Here is a 25,973-nt window from a genome sequence, read left to right on the forward strand (position 1 = left end):
CAGAACGTTTAGTGTATCGATCCAGCCACATCACTGTTGCGAGCATTATGAAAGTTGTTATTTTACTGGTTATTTATCCCAATGCAGTGCAATTCATGCATCAATTCTACTGGTTGCTTTTACATTCTGAGTAAGTGACTGTAACATTCCTTTATTTGGTGCTGTTCTCACGGGCAATGATCCACAAATGAGTCATTGAGGGTTCCTCACTCCCTGTTGCTTAGCTACCTCCACTCAGTGTGTTTAGTTGGTAGCTAATTTTACTGTCTGCTGAGTTTAGCTGATCTCAGTCAGGCAGTAAAAGCACGACAATTGGCTTCTTGTGTTAGTGCTAATTGTCCAGGATTTCGGCTCCAGCTGCTTATCTGGTATCCCTTGTTGAAAGCACAACCGTGAGAATATTGGGCGGGTGTAGGGCCAGGGCTCTGCCCTGAACTTGAGCACGGTTGCTCGTGAAAACCGAAGACTTGGTTTAGGGTCTCCTAAACATGAAGACGTTGAAGAAAACTGAACAGCATATGCGTTCCGTGTGTTTGGTAATGGTCTCTTATCATTGTTTTGTTTTATCATCCATTTCCATAGTGGTCAGAGCAAGCCTGTTGCTCTGAGAGCATACAGAAGTGATGCTACATAAAGGAGCTAGGGCTTCTGTTAAAAGTTTGGCGTGTCCTGGCATGTGCCTGCATGTGTCATCCAGGCAGGATAGCAAGCCTGCTCCCCCAGTATGCCAGTCACTAATTCCGCTAATGCTGGTTTTAGCTTGAGCTTTGATTTCAGTTCCCCTTTTTATTTGTTCACCCTCATTCTGCCACTGTGCCTTCAGCTAAAAATGCAAGTCATTGGACGTGGATACAATTGAGCAGCGTTGCAAGGGTGTATTTCTAAACACTAATGACCCTCTTTCCCCTCACCCCCACACTCACACATACACAATTAACCTATGTGGTTGCTGTTTGGCATTGCTCCCTGGGGAGATGGAATGTAACATTTTGATTTTTTTTTTTTAACAATTTAATGTTTTTTTGTGTTTTGTTTTCCCGTAACCCTGAAACTCTAAATTGAATGCAGTGGAAAATGAAAGCCACTGTGACTTTGTGAAGCTAAGAGAGATGCTAATCCGAGTCAATATGGAGGACCTTCGGGAACAAACGCACACCCGTCACTATGAGTTGTACCGACGTTGTAAGCTGGAGGAGATGGGATTCAAGGACACAGATCCTGATAACAAACCCTTCAGGTACGGTACGCTGGGATCACGGGATCAGAGTTTCTGCAATGTGTGCACTACCAAGGTTGCACAAAGTCTCCCAAACCACGTGCTATGAATGTAAAGGTTAGAATTAGCACCGTAACCTGGAATGCTGTAAAAGCTGACTGTTCTTCATATAATCCGGGCACATAAACTTGGCATTTTTGTCCATGCTAAACCTGCACGAGCTGCTGTTCGAGTTGAGTTGGAGATGCCAATAATTTCCCCTTTCTTTTCCTCTTCCTCAAGAGGACTGTGGGTAGCGTTACATTTTCCGCGGGATAAATCGGAGGCTAAATGCAATGCTGCTGGCAAGAAATTCTAAGTTGATGAATTTAGTTTCTTCAACGGAATGAAACGAAAATGCAGTGGCTGTTAGAAATCAGAATGCTGGAAAAGTCTCACTGGGCAAGCAGCATCTTCTGGAGAGAGAAAAAAAATTAACGTTTCGAATCGGATGACCTTTTATCAGAACCGGGAGCTGTTAGAATTTTAACAGCTCTTCAGGTCGGGATGGAAAGGTCCGTGATGACATGGTGGAGGGCAGCAATTAATCCTTTATTGTTGGAAGCAACAAAGTTTCATACCGGCTTGTGTTAAATGTTAAAGTAAATTCAACACCTTTATCCGAGGGCAAATTTGATTCTCAGCTGATGTGGAAGAGAGCTATTGCAGCCTGTTGAGCAGGTGGAGACTCGTGAACTATGTAAGTGTGCCCACAGAATAGAACTTGTTTGACATGTTCTTCTCGGTTATGCGTTATCATTGCTGACTGTCACCATAGCATTTTGGCAGCGTTCATTGAGCTCTGCAAATTCTTAGTGCCTGTTGAGTGATGGATTCCCATTGCAGCTTGCAGGAAACGTATGAGGCAAAGAGGAATGAGTTTCTTGGAGAGCTCCAGAAGAAAGAGGAAGAGATGAGACAGATGTTTGTCATGAGAGTGAAGGAGAAGGAGTCTGAACTGAAGGAAGCGGAGAAGGAGGTAAAGGTCCTTTGGTTTTCTTTTAGCCCCTCTTTCCCTCGAGAAACTGTCGAGATCATTGTGGTTGTCTGTACGTTATAGGACTACGCCTGTTGTGACTTTGGAAAGTACTTTGTCTCTCCCACATTCTTGGGACACCCTGACCTGTTTGCCGTCAGTTAATTACTTTGGGGTGTAGCCATTGTTTTTATTCTTTTTCTCCCTCACTATTTCTTTCTCTCTCTCTCTGTCTCTCTCTCTCTAGCTGCACGATAAATTTGATCGTTTAAAGAAACTTCATCAGGATGAAAAGAAGAAATTAGAAGACAAGAAAAAGAGCTTGGATGATGAGATTAATGCCTTTAAGCAAAGAAAGACGGCAGCTGAATTGCTTCAGTCGCAGGCCCAGCAGTCAGGAAGTCAGCAGACTCTGAAACGAGAGAAGGAGCGGAAAAAGTAAGCATAACTTTTTTCTTTTTTAAAAAAAAAAAGAAAAAATAGAAACAAGCTTATTTTCCCATTTTAGCCCGCATTAGCTTTAATGCCCAGAATCTGATCACCGTAATTTATTTTCAACATCTTCAGTAGCTAGTCAAACCTATTGTGAACTGAGAGCTTTCCGTTCTAGATCCAACAAGAAGCATAGCATCATTTTTTCATTATCCATATACAGTCCTTATCTGGTGGTGGATGAAATAACCCAGTTCATTTCTGTGTATAAAATACACGGCTAAACGTCTGTTCAAGTGCGCAGCAAGAGCAGCTGCATTGCCATCGTGAGGCTCACCAGCCCAAATGCAGTTCGCACAATTGGCTCGTCCTAAATATTTTACACCGTTTTAACTTGGGAGAGTGCATTTCAGAGCCGCCTGGTATGAGCGCCTGAACAATGCCTCAGCTGATAGCGAGTAAGCTGTAGAGCCACTTTCTGGTCAACGCTTTTTGCTAGGTGGGGAGAATGCGGGGAGATCAATTTGCTGCATTTGATAAATGGGAACCACGTTCTCCTGAAGTGCCAACCAATTAGGAATATCTGCTGGTGATCAGTCATTCCACATTCCCTAGTTCCTGCTGCTTGGAATCTTCACAGTGTCGGGAAGACTCCTGAGTTGCGCCTCATTGTCACTGAGCAAAAATTGTGTTCAGTGCTGGGTTACAATTCAAATTGCTGCAACGAGGAAGGTTTAAATGTACACTTCTGTTTCTTGGAGGAAATAGTCAAAAGGGCAAGACAAGTTCATAGAAGATGAAAATCTGACCGCACGCACGCACGCACACACGCACACACGCACACACACTCTCTTTCTCTCTCTCTTTCTTTCCTTCTCTTCTCCCCCCCCCCCCCCCCCCCAGCAAAAAAAAAAACTCAGTTTCTCCAACCTTTTACAATCCTGCTGAGGTGTGGCTTAATTGGCCCCCTCGCTGATCCTGGGCAGGAAGTGTTGGCCACTTTTTACAAGGGCAAGCATGCATGTCCTGACCCACAGGTGCACATGCACATTCTCCTGCAATCGGGGTTAGAATCCAAACTTTTCATCTTGCCCACCTCCAGCACTGAGACATTTGGGTTATTTGAGTGCTGCAAATTGCATCGCTGCAAGTTTCAGCTAATTGAGCACTTAACTGGAATCCAAACTCTGAATTAGCTGAACTATGCCAAGAGCTCCTATGTGAGTTGGCACTGCATCAACCAGCACATTTGCCATGGAGGGAGCCAGAGTTCTATGATCTTTTCTAGGACACATTGTGTGTTAATTCAGTACTTGGTGTCCTGCTTGACCTGAGTTTAGCTTCCATCATGTTCCTAACTCTGCTCTCTTCCACCTCCTAGATCATTGCATGCCTCTTCTCATCCCTCCCCTTGTACAACTTGAAAATCTTACTTCATCACTGCAGGTCTGACAGTTCCAATATCCTTTTGAGCTGACCTCTCCACATCAGTCCTCTATAAACTCAAACTTTCCTCAAAACAACACAGACTCCACCATTGCCCCACATTCTCATCACCCCCACCCTCTCCAAGCACCTACGGATCCCATTCCTCAGCATGCTGAGTTCCGAAACTCTTGTTTCTAACTCTCCACTTAGTGTCATCCCGCCTATCTTAATGCTCTGCTCCGACTTTAACAGTTCTGTAGCATTCAGTGAAGTGGTTATGTCACTGGGCTAGTAAGCCAGAGCCTGGACTAATGAATTGATACCCCACTGTGGCAGGGCGGCACGGTAGCACAGTGGTTAGAACTGGTCACAACGCCAGGGACCTAGGTTCGATTCCTGGCTTGGGTCACTGCCTGTGCGGAGTCTGCACGTTCTCTCCGTGTCTGCGTGGGTTTCCTCCCACAAGTCCCGAAAGACGTGCTGTTGGGTGAATTGGACATTCTGAACTCTCCCTCCATGTACCCGAACAGGCGCCGGAATGTGGTGACTAGGGGATTTTCACAGTAACTTCATTGCAGTGTTAATGTAAGCCTACTTGTGACAATAATAAAGATTATTATTATTATTAAAATTAAATCAATCTGGAATTTAAGAAAAAGAAGCTATCGCAGTAATTGTAGCTACTGGATTGTGTAAAACCTAATGTCCTTTGGGTCTGGCCGATATGTGACTCCAGACCACAATGTGGTTGATTCTCGTCTGTCCCCTCAGTTGTATTAAAGCTGTTATGACAAACCCCACACCCACTGTGGAACCTCCGGAAGGCAGATCCAAGCACAAACTTCTCAAGGGGTGGACAGTAACTGCTGGCCCTGCCAACCATGACCACATTTTCACAAGATCAGAGGTATTGGGAGCAGATGTGGGCCTGACTGACCTGAGTGTGGCCTTAAATCCACTTTCCCGCCAGCTCCCATGACACTTGACTCCCTTGTCGATCAAAAGTCTGTCTAGCTCGGCCTTGAATATGTTCAATGGTCCGGCCTCTGCTGCTCTCGGTGGAAGGGAACTGCGAAGGCCGATGATCCTCCGAGAAGAAATTACCCCCCCCGCCCCCCCCCCCCTCATAGATGGGAGACCCCTTATTTTAAACTATGCTGTCCAGTTCTAGATTCCCCCATGGGAGGAAGCATCCTCCCAGATTACTCTTACCGAACCCCCTTGGAATGTGATGCGTTTCAACACGATCACCCCCTAATCCTCCTCGAGTCCAGACGATACAGGACCAACCTACGCAACCTTCCCTCTTGAGCCAAACCCCTTCATCCCAGGAATCATCTTGGTGAGCCTTCTCTGAACTGCTTCCAGTGTAAATAAATCCCTCCTTAAGTAATGAAGTTGGAGAAAAGGCACCTTGCTCCCCTTTAACGCTCCATTTTTATTCCTTCCCTCCAAATGACTTGTATTTATGGGTTAGCTAGTTTCATTTCGGCACACACAATTTGTAAATTTAAAAGTATACTGTTCATAGAATCTTAGAATAGTGCAGCGGAGGAGGCCATTCTGCCTATTATGTCTGCACAGTCCAATTAGTCACATTCTTATCTTTCCTCTTATCCCAGCAATTTTATCTACTATTTACCTAAACTTCTTTTGAAGCTTACTATTGAATCTGTATCCAGCACCACATCAGGCAGTGCATTCCAAATCTTAAACGCTTGTTAGTTCAACAAGGTTTCCCCTCCTGTCTCTTCTGATTTTACCAATCGCCTTAAATCGGTGCTTTCTGATTATCTACTCTCCAGTCTATGATGGTTTCTCTTTATTTATTCCCTCTAAACCCTTCATGATTTTAAACGTCTCCTCTTGGCTTTCTCTGATCTTCGTAAGAAGTCTTACAACACCAGGTTAAAGTCCAACAGGTTTGTTTCAAACACTAGCTTTCGGAGCACTGCTCCTTCCTCAGGTGAATGAAGAGGTATGTTCCAGTAACCTATATATAGACAAATTCAAAGATGCAAGACAATGCTTAGAATGCGAGCATTTGCAGTTAATTAAGTGTTTACAGATCCAGAGAGAGGGGTAACCCCAGGTTAAAGAGGTGCGAATTGTCTCAAGCCAGGACAGTTGGTAGGATTTCGCAAGCCCAGGCCAAATGGCGGGGGTGAATGTAATGCGACATGAATCCCAGGTCCCGGTTGAGGCCGCACTCGCGTGACAATCACCAGGCAGGAATGTTCCCTTCCAGTCGGGGAACACGTCAGCAGTCAAGGGCATTCAGCCTCTGATCTCCGGATAAGCATCCTCCAAGGCGGCCTTCAGGACGCGCGACAACGCAGAATCGCCGAGCAGAAACTTATAGCCAAGTTCCGCACACATGAGTGCGGCCTGAACCGGGATCTGGGATTCATGTCTCATTACATTCGTCCCCCACCATCTGGCCTGCGAAATCCTACCAACTGTCCTGGCTTGACACAATTCACACCTCTTCAACCTGGGGTTACCCCATCTCTGGATCTGTAAAGATTTAATCACCTGCTAATGCTCGCATTCCAAGCATTGTCTGGCATCTTTGAATCTGTCTATATATGTTTCTGGAACATACCTCTTCATTCACCTGAGGAAGGAGCAGCGCTCCGAAAGCTAGTGTATGAAACAAACCTGTTGGACTTTAACCTGGTGTTGTAAGACTTCTTATAGTGCTCACCCCAGTCCAACGCCGGCATCTCCACATCATTCTCTGATCTTGGCAGATATTCAGTCTTCCCATGTAAATGTAATTCCTCATTACTGGAATTAATCTGGTAAATCACTTTTGTGCCCTCCCCAAAACCGTCGCATTCTTCTTGGTGTGCTGACCGAAATAGGACACACTACCTCCAGCTGTGGCTGCTCTTGTGGTTCATACAGTTTTACTGCCTTTTTGTCTCTTAAAGCCCACAATCCCATCATAGGCTTCATTAACTACATTGTTCCCCTGTCCTGCCACACTCCGAGATTTGTACACAAGAATCCGCGGGTCTCTCTTTTGCACCCTCTTTCAAAATTGTACCATTTTCCCTGTTACTGAGGAAAACACAAGGCTTTGAAATCTGCTACAAAAGGGTTAGCTGTGTAATCCTTCAATGCCCTTGTGTGAAGTATCATTGGGGAGTGTGAAAATCTGAGCTGTATCCATAGAATCGACTCCATTACAAGTCCCAGCAGTGTCCACGTAGCCAAGGAGAATTTACTATTAAGGACTGGCCCAAAGCAAAGGTGTTCCATTACTTTTTTTAAAATTTAGAGTACCCAATTTTATATATTTTTTTTCCAATTAAGTGGCAATTTAGTGTGGCCAATCCACCTAACCTGCACATTTTTGGGTTGTGGGGGTGAAACCCACGCAGACATGGGGAGAATGTGCAAACTCCACACGGACAGTGACCCAGGGCAGGCATTCGAACCCGGGTCCTCAGCACCGCAGTCCCAGTGCTAACCACTGCGCCACATGCCACCCAAAAAGTGTTCCATTGCTGAGTGACAGGTGCACTATTGGCTGTTGTACTAATCCAGCTAAGTTTGATACCTGACCCGCACAGTGTTGAAGGATCCGGTGGAAAATGCACTGAGAAAAATACATCTCTCACCTTTCATGCAAGGCTGATGAGTACAATTGCTGCTGAATGTCATATGGGTCAGTCACTGGGTTGCTTGCACGAAACACAAACATTTTGGATGGTGAAATCTCTAGTGCACGTACAGCCACATCACCCATGGTTGCATTAGGCCAAGCTCTTTATACATTTGTACAACATGCATTATTTGAACCTTCTGGAAAGCTCATGGCTGTCCTGTGTCCAGGTCCTTTTATTTGTCAGCCAGATTTAATTCAGACCAGTCGTGTGGTGCTTAATTCACTTTGGGCAAAACGGAATGCAGGTGCTAACTCCCCTTGAGCCATTTGACGGGCCCGTGGGGGATAACTGCATTGGTCAGAATTGCCCCCGAATTTAATCTTTTTTTTAAAAAAGGGAAGATCTTCTGCTCCGTGTACCTGTTGTTCTTTCTTGTCCCCCTGTGTTCTGCTTTAACACTGCTGTTCAGTTAGAGCCTGGGACAAAGCCGCATTGTGGGGTTATGCTTACTGTGTTGATTAGGAATCTTGGAGGCCTCTTGGTCAATTATTGTGGGGAAATGTGCACAAAATGTTTGTTTCAATCAGCAACTAGGCAGCAGTTTTAATACTACAGGAATGAATGGGGCATCTGGGGTTAAGTGGGATGCTCTTTCCAAGGGCCGGTGTGGACTCGATGGGCCAAATGGCCTCCTTCTGCACTGTAAATTCTATGATCTATGATCTCCTTATTTCAGATCTTGATCTAAATATATAAAGAGTTCGCTGATGAGAGCCTGCAGCAAAAGCATGCAGACTTGCAGATAATGATGAAAAATGCTGCAGCATTTTAATAATGGTGCTCCTCAGGTAGCCACCAGAGTGCCAGGCTGAAACCTCTGCTTCCAATAATTATCACAACTATGGTTGTACATTAATGACCAGACTCGCCTAAAAGAATTTTGTTTGGAGCAGGATAGGTTTTGGTGCAAATTCAAGAGCTGAAAAGAACAAAAAGTGTTGTGTATGCACTTTCATCATTGTACCCATTCATCCATACTAGCTTTTGCATGTGTACTGTTTTACAGTTAACGCTGTTCACTGCATGCTGCATGAGATCCATATTGTCTGGTAAGCTTGATTGATTACTAACCTCAACCACAGCAGTGGAATCAGTTATCTCACACACTGTGCACTCAGTTACAGCTTGGTAGTTTGATAATCGATGTTCAGACTGATCATTGCCCGAGGTGATTCTGACTTCTTTGTTTTAATACAAGGGCAAGTGATTGCAGACATCTTTCTGCACACGCTAAAGCCTTTGGTTCGGTGAAGCTTTTGAGCAAAACATTATGCCGGAGGACCTATTTATGAAGTGATCCAAACCCAGATGTTGGGAAATGCAGCCAAGATTGTTGCTGTTGAGGGCACCACGGTGGCCTAGTGGTTAGCACAGCTGCCTCGCTGCGCTGAGGTCCCAGGTTCGATCCCGGCTCTGGGTCACTGTCCGTGTGGAGTTTGCACATTCTACCCATGTTTGCGTGGGTTTCGCCCCCACAACCCAAAAATGTGCAGGGTAGGTGGATTGGCCACGCTAAATTGCCCCTTAATTGGAAAAAATAATTTGGTAATCTAAATTTTTTTTAAAAAGATTGTTGCTGGTGGATCATGTTAAATTTCCCCGTGTTTTCTACATGGATTGCATTCGAAAAGGTGTTGCATGTTAACGTTGAAGAAAGGACTAATGTAGCGTGCTTCACGAGCATGCCTCAAAGAACTTAACCAGCAAAGCAGGTTGAAGTGTGTCCATTGTTGTAATGTAGAGAAAGGTTAAAGGGTGTTTTGCGCACCACGAGTAGCAGTGAGATAATTGAGCAGATGATCTGTTCTTGGTCGTACGGATTGAGGGATAAGCAATTGCCAGGGCACCAGGAAGGACTGTCCTCCTCTTTGATTAGTGCCAATGCATCTTTTGGGTTCATCTGTGGGCAGGATGGTCCTCTGATTTGATGTCATCTGAAGGATGCGCTACCAATAATGTGCCAGAGTTCTGGAGGCTTGAAACCATGACCGTCTGGCTCAGAGGGCACGTTACCAATTGAGTCCTGGTGTGTGTGCCCCCCCCCCACCCCCACCCACCCCCGAGTGGTTAATCTGGCAGCCATTGTTGTGGAATTGTTTGATTTTAATCAAAGCGCTGACACTTTGAACATTATATAGCATTTTGAAACATTTAAGGAGGTACTTCAGTCTAAGTTACAATAGCCAATCTCTTTCAGTGCAGAAAGGTTAGTCAAATCCTGTTTCTGTTTGACTGGTATGACGCACTCTATGGTGATCGTCTGCATGCATGCTTGATGTTGGATTGCTGTTACCAAATGGCCTCCCTCAAAAGGTCCGTTAACCCATTGACAGTTTCTAGAAACCCCCCCAGCACCTTTCAGCAAGAAACCAGATGTCCTGGAAATTGCAGTTTCATAGTTTTACAACGGGTGTCAATTTTGAGCATCTCGCTTGGGTTTTTTCATTTCCTCGAGTACACGTCCCCTGTCAATACCGTAACACCTGTACACGTATACCATTACATGTATACCTCTACACGTATACCGTTACATATCAACTTTGGGCGATCATTTTTTTAAATAGTCACGAACAGGAGCAGATCATTCAACCCCTCTGGCCTGTTCCACTATTCAGTTGTTAACTACTCAATATCCATTCTTGCCTATTAATAAATGAATCTCAATCTTGAAAAGACGGCAAGTATCCTCACACCACCACCTTTAGTTGGGAGGAGTGGTAAAAGACTTCCATGTTTCCAATACCCCCCCCCCCCCCCCCCACCTTTGCGGAAAAGCACTTCCTGATTTTGGTCCTGAATGGCCTCACTCGAGTTAAGATTCCTTCCATTTATTATAGATTTTCTCCCATTGGAGGAGTACGCTCTCTGTAGCTACAGTTTGAAACCAATTAGATTACCCCTCAGTCACATCTTCGTTGAGGAAAAGCCATGTCTGTGCAACCTGGCTGCATAATTTAGCAAGTTCCAGTATCATTTGGGTGGATCGTGTTATACCCTTTCGGAGGGGGAGGCACCCAAGACTGAAGTTTGGTCTCCCAGTGGCGTCTGACCAATTATACAATTGAAGCATATCTTTTCTGATGACCTGATAGTCCTTGAAGGCGGGGGGGGGGGGAGGGGGCTTGAGTTATTGTCTCGCTTGAAAGACATCACTTCTGACCATGCAGCATTCCCTCAGCAACAATGTATGGATTGTGTGTCCAGCTCTCTGGAGTCAGCCACCTCCTCCTGACTGATCAGCTGAAGGTCTCTGTCAGGACTGGAGATCGGAAAAGCCACAACATCAGGCGGATTTTCTTTTCCCTCCCTTCACTTTTCACCCAAGATTGATTTTGTTGCCCTACCTAGGATAGCTGAAGTTAAGTGTGCATTTAATTGAAGAGCTTTCTTAGTTCTTCTACAAGCTAATTTCCACTGCTGTGTGTATTGAATGTTTGTTTTTGTTTTGTTAAGTGACTCATTTTCATATTTAACATGTACAACTGTGCTCATTCACTATATACAATGTAAATAGTACTTGGCTGAACATTCATCTAGTTTGAAGTAACTCATGAAAAATTAATCCTACTTTTCTTTCATTTTTCAGTTCAGGCTTCCTATAGAATCCTTCCCTCCGCGAGTTGGGAAGGAACTCCCTTTTGCTCCCAGTTGCATTCCAATGCTTGTTCCCTTCCATTCCCATCATCTTATTCTCTCCTCCCATTTCCTAACCACCCCCCCCCACCACCCCCACCCTCCCTTTTCCCACCTTCATGTAAACACGTGTACAAACCTGATACTATGGCTGTGCTGAATGAAGGAACCCAGCAATAAATAGTTTGGAACTGACCAAAGGACTCGCAGTTTGCCACTTCAGTGCTAGCATGGTACCACACAAGCAGCCACTTGAGCATCAGAGACTGTGTACAACTCAGTAATTCCAACATAAGACCCTATGGTTGTCAGGCGTATTAGAACACTCAGGAAGCGATTGCATGAAATTGTCATCATTTATATCTCATCGCCTGTTGCTGCCTGTGTTTCCTGCTCCATTTTTTTTTTAGGCTGTTGAACCATGTAATAATAATATCTAACAAATCTTTGTTTTCTTTTTAACTTGACATAATAGGACTTGAGTTTCATTTCAGCCATGGTACAAAATGCATGTTTACATCTAGAGGAAAGTGATACAATACTGAGCAAAATAAAGGATTTGCCATTGTTTAAAATCCCGGAAGGAGAATCTGGAAATCTCAAATTTGTGGGTCAAATATAAAAGTGCAATAAATGAAAGTTTTGTAGGGTATACCTGTTATTGCTAAGGTACTGAGTAGTACTTCTGTTGGTTATTTTTCTTCTCCAATTTTTAAGACCGGATTTTTATTTTGTTGACTGTCAGTTTGACACTTTGTTTCAGTTCTATAATGTGAAGCAATTTTGTAGCTGCTGCTCTTGTGTTTGAGGCAGCGTGTGGCACTGATGTGTAGTTTTTTTGTTCAATTCTACTTATTCTTTAAGGGGAAAAAAGATCCACACGTTTAGATGTCGAGGGTGATCGGGGGCGGGGTGGGGGGGAAAGAGGTCATTGTGTGTGTGTGTGTTTGAAAGTTTATTTTTAATTCCATTTTTACTGCACTTCCAATATGAAGAATGTTGTGCAAACTATGGTTTGAGCAATACAGGTTTTAAATACAAATAAATGTGAATTGAATCTTACGGGTTCCTCAGGTTTGCCATTCATTTTTGTCTATATTTGTGCACTCTTTCTTTACAGTAACCCTTGGCTCTGCACTGAATAATTAGAGGCCCTGAGTCATTTTGGAACATGTTTTCCTTTGTTTCATCCCCCCCCTCTTTGTAAGCAGTGGCTAACATTAGAAGGGCGGCAGCTTCTGATGTGGCACACCAGCTGTGGCCTTTGCATTTTAAACACGAAGCCAGACTTGTGCTCAGCTTTTTGTGATCAACAAAAGCTTGTTTTGTATTGTACTGCTCAAAGTAAGACCTTTTTTTAAAAACAGAATTTAACTGATTAACATTGTACACCAAAAAAGAAGTGCATGCTTTTTTTATAACGCCCCTGTGACATGCATTAAGTGCATCGCTTTTGGGTATTTTGTGTTTTTTGAGAATAAATTGCACAGTATTTATTTTGTAAATGTGGCGAAGTTGAACGTTTTTGAGCATTCCATTCAAACCTTGCTACGGTGTTTTAATAGTGAGACATTGTATTTCCTCAGGTTAGTCATTCTTGCCCGATGGAATCTAAGGTGGTTCGATGTTGCTTAGAGATTCCATGGAAGAATGCGATGTACAATATGTTATGCATTTTGTTCTGGGTCTACTTGTGCAGGTCTTGCACTGTTTTTTTTTGTAATCTTCCACCTAGTTGGGTTTGTTTTTTCTTTACACTGGCTTTTTCTTGCACATACTTCACAGAATATTCTGGATGTTTTACAATATCTTAAGCTATTAAAAGCTGTTGCACCTCCAGTCCTACGGTGTCTTTGTTTATTTGAAAATGTGACCCTCAGGAAATTCCGTCAGAGACACTGCATGTTTTCATCTTTCAAAGTTCCATCATCCTCTATCCCTCCTGCTTCGCCAGCCATTATATCCCCCCCCCCCCCCTCGGGATTTCTGTTTGTTATCCTGTCCTCTGCATATGTCTGAAATATCTTTCTGTGTTGATGATCTATTTCATTGTGTTTTTCTCTCTAGCTTCTTTTAATGTGCCTGCACGGGCTGCTCTCTGGAGGAGGCGACTGCGACTTGTAGAAGAGTTAGGGACTCTTGTGCTGTGGCCGAGATCTGTTCTTTAACTGTGAAAACTAACACTGTACTCTTAAAAGGGCAACATTCAGCTTGTGTGGGATTTTTTTTTAACCCTTCACAGGCCCATTTTGTGTCTTATCAATGGGACTGATGGCTGTAAAAAGTTCTGTTTTTGAATTTTGCTTGTTTACAGATTAAGACTGAAATTTTTACCCCTTATTTAAGTATTTTGAATTTTCAGTTTTAAGTGTCCTCCATTCCCAGTATATTCACACATGTACCATTTACCACTCAAGAATACAGATGTTCAGATTAATTTAATAGGCTTGTACTGTCCAGCTGAATATTTTTTGTAAATTTTGATGAGGGGGGCTTTTGTCGTGCTCTCTTTAATTTAACAGTACAGTTCTAGTTTTGAAAATTGTTGCCCAGACTTTTTGCATTCACTCATGGGAGGGGAGGGGAGGATGCAAATCCATGTTCAGCTAATTGGCCTAGTCAAAAGCTTCCAGCAACAATCTTGCGCATGGGTCAAAGTGGTGATGAAAATAGGACTAACTTTAAACAGGAACATACTGAAATTTTGTATTGAATACAAATGTAATAAAAAGAGGCTTGGTTAAAGCCTCTGTAAATAGTGTGCCATGTAGTGTGGTGCTGAGTGATATGGTGCCAAACGGCCCCTCTTTCAATCCCTGGACTGTGGTGAGTTAGTTGGACTCCCTCCCCTTAGTAAGCAGCTTAGCAACTCCTAACAGAAGGCTTGTACAAGTGTGGTGAGGACAGCATCAGACGTGCCTGTTTTGCAGAGTTTCTGCCAAGATTCTCGAATGAAGCGGCTCATGGAGTTTGGCTGTTTTGAATGAGATGTATTGGAAATAATCTAACCAAGAGTCACCACTTTTCAGGAATGTCTTCCAGCTTCTACCCAGCCTTACTGGGGCACTGTCCAGAATTCTGAAGGTTGAACACAGGCATCCAAGTCACTGGGTGGTTTATTTCTCAGTAAAGAGTGGTATGAATGTGCAACATTATCTGTACCATATCTTAATTAATTTTAGCAGTGATCAAAAATGCAATTTCGGCTCCCCTGTGGAGCCGGCTGCATGCAAAAGGGAATTGGATAGTTCCCTGGAAAGGAAAATTTTCCAGGGCTATGGGGAAAGAGCAGGGCAGTGACACTAACTAGATTGCTCTTGCAAAGCACTGAATGGGCTAATGAAACACCTCCTGTAGTGTACCCTACGGAAAGAGTACATTTGTACGGTGATGTGGTCGCCACGTTGATGAATTCAATCTGAGACCGAGAGAGAAATCAATAGCAAAACAAATATATATAAATCCAGTTTGACAGGGCAGCACGGTGGCACAGTGGGTTAGCACTGCGGCCTCACGGCGCCGAGGCCCCAGGTTCGATCCCGGCTCTGGGTCACTGTCCGTGTGGAGCTTGCACATTCTCCCCGTGTTTGCATGGGTTTCGCCCCCACAACCCAAAAATGTACACGCTAGGTGGATTGGCCATGCTAAAATGCCCCTTAATTGGAAAAAAATGAATTGGGTACTCTTTTAAATTTAAATTTAAAAAATAAATAAAATAAATCCAGTTTGACTTATGAATTCCAAAGCCATCCAATTTCATCTTCATTCGTTAGTAAATGGTTGATCGACAAATACTGAGTCTATAATCTTTATTGTCACAAGTAGGCTTACATTAACAATGCAATGATGTTACTGTGAAAATCCCCTCGTCGCCATATTCCGGCGCCTGTTCGGGAACACTGAGGGAGAATTCAGAATATCCAATTCACCTAACAAGCATGTCTTTCGGGACTTGTGGGAGGAAACCGGAGCGCCCGGAGGAAACCCACGCAGACGTGGGGAGAATGTGCAAACTCTGCACAGACAGTGACCCAAGCCGGGAATCGAACCTGGGACCCTGGCGTTGTGAAGCAACAGTACTAACCACTGTTACTGTGCTGCCCATAGGTTGCAGTGGTATTTTTGGTGATGAATTCTCGTGGCAGAGTCTCCTTAAGATGCACATGGATCAAGTTAATTTGTCCAGGAGTTGGGAAAGCAAACGAGTGCATGAGAATAGAGGATCTTTTATTCCTCTGGAAACTCTCCATGTTTACAGGAGTACACTGATTTGACTGTGTATGTGAGACTTCACTCCCAGGCAACACTAAGCAGTTTATGAAGTTCAGGGTCCTGTTTTACATGGGTTACATGGCATGGTAGCACAGTGGTTAGCACTGCTGCCTCAGCTCCAGGGACCCGTGTTGCATTCTGGCCTCGGGTGACTGTGTGGAGTTTGCACTTTCTCCCCGTGTCTGCGTGGGTTTCCTCCGGGTGCTCCGGTTTCCTCCCACAGTCCAAAGATGTGCAGGTTATGTGGGTTGGCCATGCTAAATTGTCCCTTCGTGCCCAAAAGGTTATGTAGGGTTGCTGGGTTATGGGGGTAGGGCGGATGGAAGCGGGGGCTTAAGTCGGGTGCTCTTTCCAAGGGCGGCTGCCAATTCTATGGGCCGAATTGCCGTTTGCACTGTAGGGATTCTGTGATATCTCATCTGTAATTTCTCTAAACGTTCCAGAAAATACGTGTTAAAATTGAATAAGGGGACAAAGAATTTGAATATTTCGCTAAAAGGTTTTCTTTAAAGTATTTAACTTTTGGCACAACAAAGTATGATGAATATATTGTGGCACTTTTTAAAAAATAAACTTGCTAGCTATTGTTGCGATGTGTGCTTTTTGTGGCTGTATTGTGATTTAAAGTTAGTAGTTGAAAGTGGAAATGCTGCAGAAGTTGAATCTTGCCTTGTTAACACTATTACTGTCTTTTTAAATCCTTTTGTCTTTCTTGTTCCTTCTTGCGGAAATGATGCACTTGTCTGAGCTGCTATTTACTATTTATTTCTTGGCTTCTTCCCTCACTTCAGTGAGGAACTGCATGGGCAATGCACACTCCATGGTATGGTTTTGTCTCCAGGTCTTTCCTCGTTGGCCCATTATAAGATGATACTTTTTTTTTTGATTTTGCTACCATTGCTGTAACTTTTCAATAAAAGTTTGGGGAGAAAATATATTTCTTCTTTTTTTTTTCTCTCCGGTTGCGAAGAGTTTCTGGCCATGGGATTCTCGACACAAATAAATATTCTCGAAATCAGCGCATTAAGTGCAGAGGTTTGACTTGAAGCTAGTAATGCGGCCAGTGCAGAATCCCATCACTCGTCTCACAGCCTGAAGGTGGCTCTCTTCCCCCCCCCGGAAATGCTTTGCTGCTGTACTGAGACCGAGGAAGCTTTGAATTGATGTAGCATCTTTCATGACCTCGCAGGGCACTTCACAGCCAGTGAGATACTTTTGCAGCAAGGTAGTCGTTGTAAGTTGGGGTAGCAGGTATGTGACGGTCAGTAGGATCAGTTTCAAGTTTAAGCACGGCCTCCTAAAAAGCTACATCTGGATGTTAATTCCACAAGAATCAGATTATTTCATCCTCTTCGATATACAATTCTTTCCAAACTGGGACTTCCTGACATCAAAGGTGTACACTTAAGGCCGTCCCGGCTCGCATTGTGCGAGTTCTTGGATTCTGCATAGGTCGAGAGGCTGGGCAAGGGAACCCACAGGACACGAGGTGAGAAGGAACTTGGAAAAACAGTCAGGACAAGGGGATCACAAGTACAGATAGATATCTCTTCACAACCCGCCTTCTCCCACAAAACCCATAAATCATCACCAGTAAATCGATCAGCAGTTGACGTTTTGCCTGCATAAAAATTCTGAACTGCCGTTCCTGGTGCAAATGTATCTGCCTGGGCGGTTGTGGCAACTCCCAACACAATGTAACGTTGCCAATGGCATGAGGGTAAAAATGGAGCTTGATAAATTGTTCATCGTCCTGGAAGCATTCCGTGTAAAAGATTTGAGTACATAACTGACCATATTTATGAACATGTAATTTCGGAGTTGCTCACAAGTAAAGCAATTAAAGGAAACCTTTCAACCTCAAATGAGTCTGAAAGCCATGCAAATTAATAGAATCTTGCTTTCGTAGAGCAACTTGTCATATCCTTCAGTCCATCCCAGTTGCCAGTGAAAAGTTTCACACCTTGACTGGGTGGTAGCCGGATACAAGTGGAATCATTGGTGGATGGAAATTGTTTGGAAACCGATGCCTCGTCCTTCCAAAATCAGGATGTGCCCTTGTTGTTTATTATCCAATTAAAAAGTATGCGCAATATTTGGTTAAATTGTTACCTGTGGTATAAAATTCAGTTCAAATCTTTGAACCATTTGTGGAAGTGTTGAAGTGGAGATGACACTTCCTATCTGATGTCAAGTCCAACCAAACAAAGGGCAGCATATGGCACAGTGGTTAGCACTGGGACTGTGGCGCTGAGGACCCGGGTTCGAATCCCGGTCCTGGGTCACTGTCTGTGTGGAGTTTGCACGTTCTCCCTGTGTCTGCGTGGGTTTCACCCCCACAACCCAAAGATGTCGGGATTAGGTGGATTGGCCGCGCTAAAAATTGCCCCTTAATTGGGAAAAAATAATTTGTACTCTGAATTCATTTTAAAACATCCAACCAACATAAATGAGATAATAAATGGGACTTAACGGGGGCATGGAAAGTCATTTAGTTTTATAAACCAGTTGCCTGGCAAATGCAGGAATCTATTAACATGCTTATGTTTACAGGTGTTGCGACTGAGAAATCCATGCCTAGCTATAAGGGTTCAGATTGCCTGCAATAACTACAATCCCGTGGTGGCCACCCTGTGCCACCCAGGGCCACATGCGCCCATCTGGGTGCAGCCAACGACACATTTTGTTGACCATTGCTCACACACCCAATCGTTACTTTTTGCTGATTCCGTCCACGTTTGTTTCCTATGGTTAATGACTGAAGATATGCACATAAAACAAGCAGTGAAGTGAGGTGTGTGCTGATTGCTCACGTTGACTGAGAGCTGTGCACTCCCTCTGCGTCCAAAGTGTAAATATTAATTTTTTTTACCCTTTGAAGTTGAGAGTTCTATTAATATAGAAATAATTAAGCATTTTCCATAACTTAGGAAATAGAGTATTAAAAGTATTTAATCTTGCTCATGGGTCATAGCTGGTGAACAAGCCTGATTTCAATCTTGTGGCCCACTAAGATGAAGGACGGTCACTCATGCGGCTCAGCTCATTCACTGGCCCAGGTTGCCCATCACTGCTGTAATAATTTCTCTCCAGGGGACAAATATACCACTTAATTTAAACCCTGATAGATCAGGAACAGTGAATTGTGCGCAAAGATACTGCTGGCGTTAAATTAGCTAACAATGTGCAGCTTCTAGAAACAATCACCTGTAGATTTAGTGCTGCTTGTCCAGCTCGGACCATCTTACAATTACGCCAGGGCACAGTGGTTAGCACTGCTGCCTCACAGCGCCAGGGACCCGGGTTTGATTCCGTCTTTGGGTGATTGTGTGGAGTTCTCCCCGTGTAAGTGTGGGTTTCCTCCGGGTGCTCTGGTTTCCTCCCAGTCCAAAGATGTGCAAGTTAGGTGGATTGGCTATGCTAAATGTTCAGGTTAGGTTACAGTGATTGGTCAGGGTCATGGGACTGGGTAGGGTGCTCTTTGGAGGGTCGGTGCAGACTCAATGGGCCCAATGGCTTCCTTCTGCACTGTAGGGATTCTATGATTACAATTAACTCCCATCCTCAACCGTGGGTTTACCTCCACAGGTTCCTTGAGTGCGCCAGTCCTGCGGTGTCAATCAGCAGCAATGGACTGCCTGAAAGTTCTAAATTTGTTGATCAGCATATAACAGAAACTGATTCCACGATGCCGCTTAAAATGCACAAATGCATTGTGACAATCTTAATGACCACAGCATGTGGTCCAGGAGGGGTGCAGGGATTCGGTCTCGAGTGGTGCAGCGGGGGGGGGGGGGGGGGGGTTGGGGAGGCAGTGGGGAGTGGTGCAGGGGGTGTTGGGGGAGTCGGTCTGGAGCGATGCAGGGGGGTTGGGGAGGCAGTGCGGGGGGGGGGGGGGGGTTGGGGGATCAGTGCGAGGGGGGTAGGGGGAGGCAGTACTGTGGGGGGGGTGGGCAGGGATAGGCAGTGGGGAGCGGTGCAGGGGGTGTTAGGGGAGGCAGTGGGGAGCGGTGTTGGGGGAGGCAGTGGGGAGTGGTGCAGGGGGGTAGGGGGAGGCAGTGGGGAGCGGTGGTTGGAAGTGGTTTTAAGCATTGTGCAAAGGGAGAGAGGGGAAAGAAATGCCAGAGCTTTAGGGCATTTACAGCTAAACTGATGCTGAAATTATTAAAATCAGTAGTACTCTACTCCAGAATTAGCGGAACACTGATAGGAGGCTTGTGGGGCAGCACGGTGGCGCAGTGGGTTAGCCCTGCTGCCTCATGATGCCGAGGTCCCAGGTTCGATCCCAGCTCTGGGTCACTGTGTGGAGTTTGCACATTCTCCCCGTGTTTGCGTGGGTTTCGCCCCCACAACCCAAAAGATGTGCAGGGTAGGTGGATTGGCCACACTAAATTGCCCCTTAATTGGAAAAAATGAATTGGGTACTCAAAACAATTTTTTTTTTTTTAATCTTGGAGGCTTGTGGTGTTGATAGTTGAAGGGGATATAATATACTTGGATTTCCAAAAAGCTTTTGATAAGTACCGCACTTAATAAGATAACCACCCACATGTTGGGGGTTGTATGTTGGCATGGATAGAGGATTGGCTAACTGGTAGATTTATATTTGTACGGCAAAGGTGTGGATTGACTAATGGGCCTAGTTTAAAAGTACCAGCGAGGGCAAAAGACAAGATGGGGAATAGGGAAAAGGAAGTGAGAGAAGGCGTGAGTGTTGACAGTGAGCAAAGAAATGGCCGCCTCCCAAAGAGCAAGCAAGAGATAAGGGTTGGGTTAAATTGTAGGTATGTAAATAGACGGAGTGTAGTGAACAAAACGGGGGAACTGGATGACGAAATTGCATATGACACAGTAGCACAGAAACATGGCTCAAGCCAGAACAGAACTGGATACTTAACATCCCGGGTTATATGGTTTTTTGTAGGAACAGGGTGGGTAAAAAGGGAGGAGGTGTAGCAGTCTTGGTCAAAGATAGTATCATAAACTTGAACGAGATGCAGTTCCTGAATTAGAATCTATATGGTTGGAGGTGAGAAATAGGAAGGGAGCGGTGACCTTGTTTGGTATTTACTGTAGAACTCCAAATAGTGGGGAGGAAGTGGAATGGAACATTTGTAGGCAGATTATGGAAACCTGCAGGTCCAGTAGGGTTGTGATAATTGGGGGATTTCAATTGCCCGAAGGTAGACTGGAAAATGGGTAGAGGGTGGAGCATGGAAGGGGAGAAATTCCTGCAATGTGTGGAGGAGAACTTTCTGGAACCGTACATTCCAAATCCCACCAGGGAGAAAGCTGTGCTGGATCTCATCCTAGGAAAAACGGCAAGGCAGATGGAGAACGTCGGAGGAAGAGAACTGTTGGGAAGTAGCAATCATAATATAATAAGATTCAATATTAAGATGGAAAAGGATAAAAATCAGTCACGGATTAAGATCCCAGACTGGAAAAGAGCACATTTTAGGGGTCTAAAAGTTGAACTGGAGCAGGTTATTGGAAACACAATTTGGTAGATAAAACAGTGGATGAAAAATGGGAGGCTTTCAAAGGGGAGACTAATAGGGGGCAAGCTAGGGATGTACATGAGAAATAAAGACAGGGTATCCAAATCTAGAGTACCCTGGATGACTAAGGATATTGATAAAATAAGGAAGAAAAAAGGCATATGATGCAAGCGGAATAATAATAGCAATAGAAATCGGGAAGAGTATCTCAAATGCAGGAGAGAGGCTAACGCTGGAATAAAGAAGGCTAAGAGGGAGCATGAGGAAAGGATGGCAGGCTGCGCTAAAACAAGCAGCAAACTGTTCTTCAAACATATTAATGGTAAAAGATTAGTGAAGGATAGAGTGGGGCTCATAAAATACAGACCGGGTAAAATGTGCACTGAAGCAGAGGGTATGCCTGTGTTACTCAATGAGTACTTTGCTTTTGTCTTTACCGTACAAAGTCTTACAACACCAGGTTAAAGTCCAACAGGTTTGTTTCGATGTCACTAGCTTTCGGAGCGCTGCTCCTTCCTCAGGTGAATGAAGAGGTATGTTCCAGAAACATATATATAGACAGATTCAAAGATGCCAAACAATGCTTGGAATGTGACCATTAGCAGGTGATTAAATCTTTACAGATCCAGAGATGGGGTAACCCCAGGTTAAAGAGGTGTGAATTGTATCAAGCCAGGACAGTTGGTAGGATTTCGCAGGCCAGATGGTGGGGGATGAATGTAATGCGACATGAATCCAAGGTCCCGGTTGAGGCCGCACTCATGTGTGCGGAACTTGGCTATAAGTTTCTGCTCGGCGATTCTGCGTTGTCGCGCGTCCTGAAGGCCGCCTTGGAGAACGCTTACCCGGAGATCAGAGGCTGAATGCCCTTGACTGCTGACGTGTTCCCCGACTGGAAGGGAACATTCCTGCCTGGTGATTGTTGCGCGATGTCCGTTCATTCGTTGTCACAGCGTCTGCATGGTCTCGCCAATGTACCACGCTTCAGGACATCCTTTCCTGCACGTATAAGGTAGACAACGTTGGCCGAGTCGCATGAGTATGTACCGCGTACCTGGTGGGTGGTGTTCTCACGTGTAATAGTGGTATCCATGTTGATGATCTAGCACGTCTTGCAGAGATTGCCATGACAGCGTTGTGTGGTGTCGTGGTCACTGTTCTGAAGACTGGGTAGTTTGCTGCAAACAATGGTTTGTTTGAGGTTGCGCGGTTGTTTGAACGCAAGTAGTGGGGGTGTGGGGATGACCTTGGCAAGATGTTCATCGTCATCAATGACGTGTTGAAGGCTGTGAAGAAGATGACGTAGTTTCTCCGCTCCGGGGAAGTACTGGACGACGAAGGGTATTCAGTCGGTTGTGTCCCATGTTTGTCTTCTGAGTAGGTCGGTGCGGTTTTTTGCTGTGGCGCGTTGGAACTGTCGATCGATGAGTCGAGTGCCATATCCCATTCGTACGAGGGCATCTTTCAACGTCTGTAGATGTCTGTTACGCTCCTCTTCGTCTGAGCCGATCCTGTGTATACGGAGAGCTTATCCATAGGGGATGGCTTCTTTAATGTGTTTAGGGTGGAAGCTGGAGAAGTGGAGCATCGTGAGGTTATCCGTGGGTTTGCGGTAAAGCGAAGTGCTGAGGTGACCGTCCTTGATGGAGACGAGTGTGTCCAAGAATGCAACTGATTTTGGAGAGTAGTCCATGGTGAGTCTGATGGTTGGATGGAACTTATTAATGTCATCGTGTAGTCGTTTCAGTGATTCTTCGCCGTGGGTCCAAAGGAAAAAAATGTCATCGATGTATCTGGTATATAACGTCGGTTGAAGGTCCTGTGCGGTGAGTAGGTCCTGTTCAAACTTGTGCATGAAGGTGTTGGCGTATTGGGGTGCGAATTTGGTCCCCATGGCTGTTCCGTGCGTCTGGATGAAGAACTTGTTGTCGAAGGTGAAGACGTTGTGATCCAGAATGAAGCGGATGAGTTGCAGAATTGAGTCTGGAGATTGGCAGTTGTTGGTGTTGAGTACTGAGGCTGTTGCAGCAATGCCGTCGTCATGGGGATGCTGGTGTAGAGTGCCGAGACGTCCATTGTGAGGAAGGAGCAGCGCTCCGAAAGCTAGTAACATCGAAACACACCTGTTGGACTTTAACCTGGTGTTGTAAGACTTCGTACTGTGCTCACCCCAGTCCAATGCCGGCATCTCCACATCTTTGTCTTTACCAAATTAGAAGGTGGTGACAATGGCCCAGTTGAAAATGTGGATAGTGACGACTGAACAGTATAGTGATAGATAAAGAAAATGTCCTAAAAAGGCTGGCAGCACTCCAGGTAGAGAAGTCGCCAAACCCAGATGGGATGCATCCTAGATTGCTGAGAGGTGTAGCCATCTGGGATGGCCACGTCCCGATTACAAAATGGACACTTGCAAAGATTGCAGGGAAAATTGGACAATACCGAAAAAGCAAGCAGGTGCAAGGTCTGCCTGTTGATTAGAGCCTTAGCTCCCAGACGGGACCGGTACTGCTAAGCCATCTACATACTAATGAGCCATCCCCGGGAACAAAAGGCAACATTTAGGTAAACCATGCTAGGCCACCTAGGACATGCCCAGCAACCAGGGAACCCACCCTTCTATTGGAGGAAAATCGATAAGGACAATTGGGAAATGGCCCAATTAATTGGGGCCAAGTTCAAGGCCTGCCCAAAAGGGCGCAAAGCCCTTTTGGGGTATAAAAAGGACTCCCCAAGAGAGGATCTCTCTCTTGACCTTGGCTCTCAGCGAGGAGAGACCTGCCTTGCAGCTACGCCAGACCAAGTAAGTTGCAAGTCAACGCACGCTACGAGAAAGACGCTCCTAGTTGCTATTCTGTAAACAGCTCAACCCAGCAGCCTCAGAACCGAGCAACGGCCATTGTTCCTCTGACTCATTGGGCACCCGAAGCTAAGTATAGGCTTTTAGTAATAGTGATAGTTTAGGTTGTAGAGTTTTATGCATGAGTAGATTTGACTGTGTGTAAATAAATGAGCATTGCTTTTGAACTTACTAACTGGTGTATCGAGTCATTGATCAGTATTCGGTTCTGAACCTTGTGGCGGTGTCGAAAGATACCTGGCGACTCTTGAGCAAACGTAATTAAACAGAGCCAAATTAAAAGACAACAGCAAGTTAGCTACAGAGGTAAGTGAGCATATTGCGTAGCTGTTGACAGAAATTTTCCAGGCCTCTCTGAACACAGGATTAATCCCGGGGGCTAGAGGATTGCAAATGTGACGCCGTTCTTTAAGGGTCAAAGGATATACCAGGATATGTCAGGCATGACCTGTCAGCTTTACATCAATGGTGTGAAAACTGATGGAGGCCATAATACGGGATGAAATAAATATACACTTAGAGAAAAATAAGTTAATAGTAGACCGTCAACATGGCTTTGTCAAGGGCAGGTCATGCCTGACATATTTAATTGAGTTCTTTGACGAGGTGTCACAGGCAGTGGATGAGGGTAGTGCCGTGGATGTATATTTGAACTTTCAGAAAGCATTTGATACGGTGCCACATGGCAGGTTAATTAGAACATTTTAAGTGTTTGGGATTGATGGGCCCTTGGCAGCATGGATTAGAAGTTGGCTAAGAGATAGGAAACCGAGATTAGGTATAGACGGGCATTTCTCAGACAGGAGATGAGTTGAAAGTGGTGTTCCCCAGGGCTCAGTGTTGGAACCCTTGCTTTTTTTGATTCATATAAATGATTTAGAAGTGGGTGTTGAGGGCAAAATCTCTCAATTTGTAAATGATGCAAAGCCAGGGAGAATAGTGAATTGTGAGGATGACGCTGAGCGATCTGAGAGTGACATTTACAAGTTGGCCAAATGGACAGGCACCTGGCAGATGAACGTCCATGCAGCAAAATATGAGGTAATGCATTTTGCTGGAAGAAACATGGGGAGACGACAAGCGGAGGAACCTCGGGGATCAAGTAAATAATTCTCTGAATGTGGTCAGGAAGGTTGGGACCTCGGGGATCAAGTAAATAATTCTCTGAAGGTGGTCAGGAAAGTTGGGACAGTTGTTAAGAAGGCTTATAGCATCCTTGGATTTATAAATAGAGGCATAGAGTATAAAAGCAAGGAAGTAATGCTGCACCTCTACAAATCATTGGTCAGCCCACATTTGGAGTATTGTGTTCCGTTCTGGGCATTTTATTCAAGGAAGGATGTTAAAGCCCTGGAGAGAATGCAGAGATTTACTAGAATGATACCAGGAATGAGGAATTTTAGATACAAGGAAAGATTAGAGAAATTGGGCTTGTTCTTCTTGGAGCAGAGAAGATTAATAGAACATAGAACATTACAGCGCAGTACAGGCCCTTTGGCCCTCGATGTTGCGCCGACCTGTGAAACCACTCTAAAGCCCATCTACACTATTCCTTTATCATCCATATGTCTATCCAATGACCATTTGAATGCCCTTAGTGTTGGCGAGTCCACTACTGTTGTAGGCAGGGCATTCCACGCCCTTACTACTCTCTGAGTAAAAAAACCTACCTCTGACATCTGTCCTATATCTATCTCCCCTCAATTTAAAGCTATGTCCCCTTGTGCTAGACATCACCATCCGAGGAAGAAGGCTCTCACTGTCCACCCTATCCAATCCTCTGATCATCTTGTATGCCTCAATTAAGTCACCTCTTAACCTTCTTCTCTCTAACGAAAACAGTCTTAAGTCCCTCAGTCTTTCCTCATAAGATCTTCCCTCCATACCAGGCAACATTCTGGTAAATCTCCTCTGTACCCTTTCCAATGTTTCCACATCC

At 44.8% G+C, this 25,973-nt stretch overlaps 1 protein-coding gene across 4 annotated transcripts in view; it reads left to right on the forward strand.

The window, feature by feature from the left end:
• Positions 1 to 16,606, forward strand: part of LOC140421261 (septin-6) — a 97,231-nt gene extending 80,625 nt beyond the window's left edge. Inside the window, exons 7-11 of one of the 4 annotated variants that reach the window (XM_072505847.1) lie at positions 1,069 to 1,237; positions 2,102 to 2,234; positions 2,479 to 2,669; positions 8,775 to 8,817; positions 11,355 to 13,240. In XM_072505847.1, coding sequence (XP_072361948.1) covers positions 1,069 to 1,237; positions 2,102 to 2,234; positions 2,479 to 2,669; positions 8,775 to 8,778 — 497 coding nt within the window. In that variant the 3' untranslated portion in view covers positions 8,779 to 8,817; positions 11,355 to 13,240. Of the gene's footprint in view, positions 1 to 1,068; positions 1,238 to 2,101; positions 2,235 to 2,478; positions 2,670 to 8,774; positions 8,818 to 11,354; positions 13,241 to 13,468 lie in introns of those variants that run through there. The other 3 variants (XM_072505846.1, XM_072505845.1, XM_072505844.1) reach the window with 3 other exon arrangements.
• Positions 16,607 to 25,973: the final 9,367 nt, after the last annotated feature.

The sequence above is a fragment of the Scyliorhinus torazame genome, chromosome 5, assembly GCF_047496885.1.
Source record: "Scyliorhinus torazame isolate Kashiwa2021f chromosome 5, sScyTor2.1, whole genome shotgun sequence".
NCBI lineage: Eukaryota > Metazoa > Chordata > Chondrichthyes > Carcharhiniformes > Scyliorhinidae > Scyliorhinus > Scyliorhinus torazame.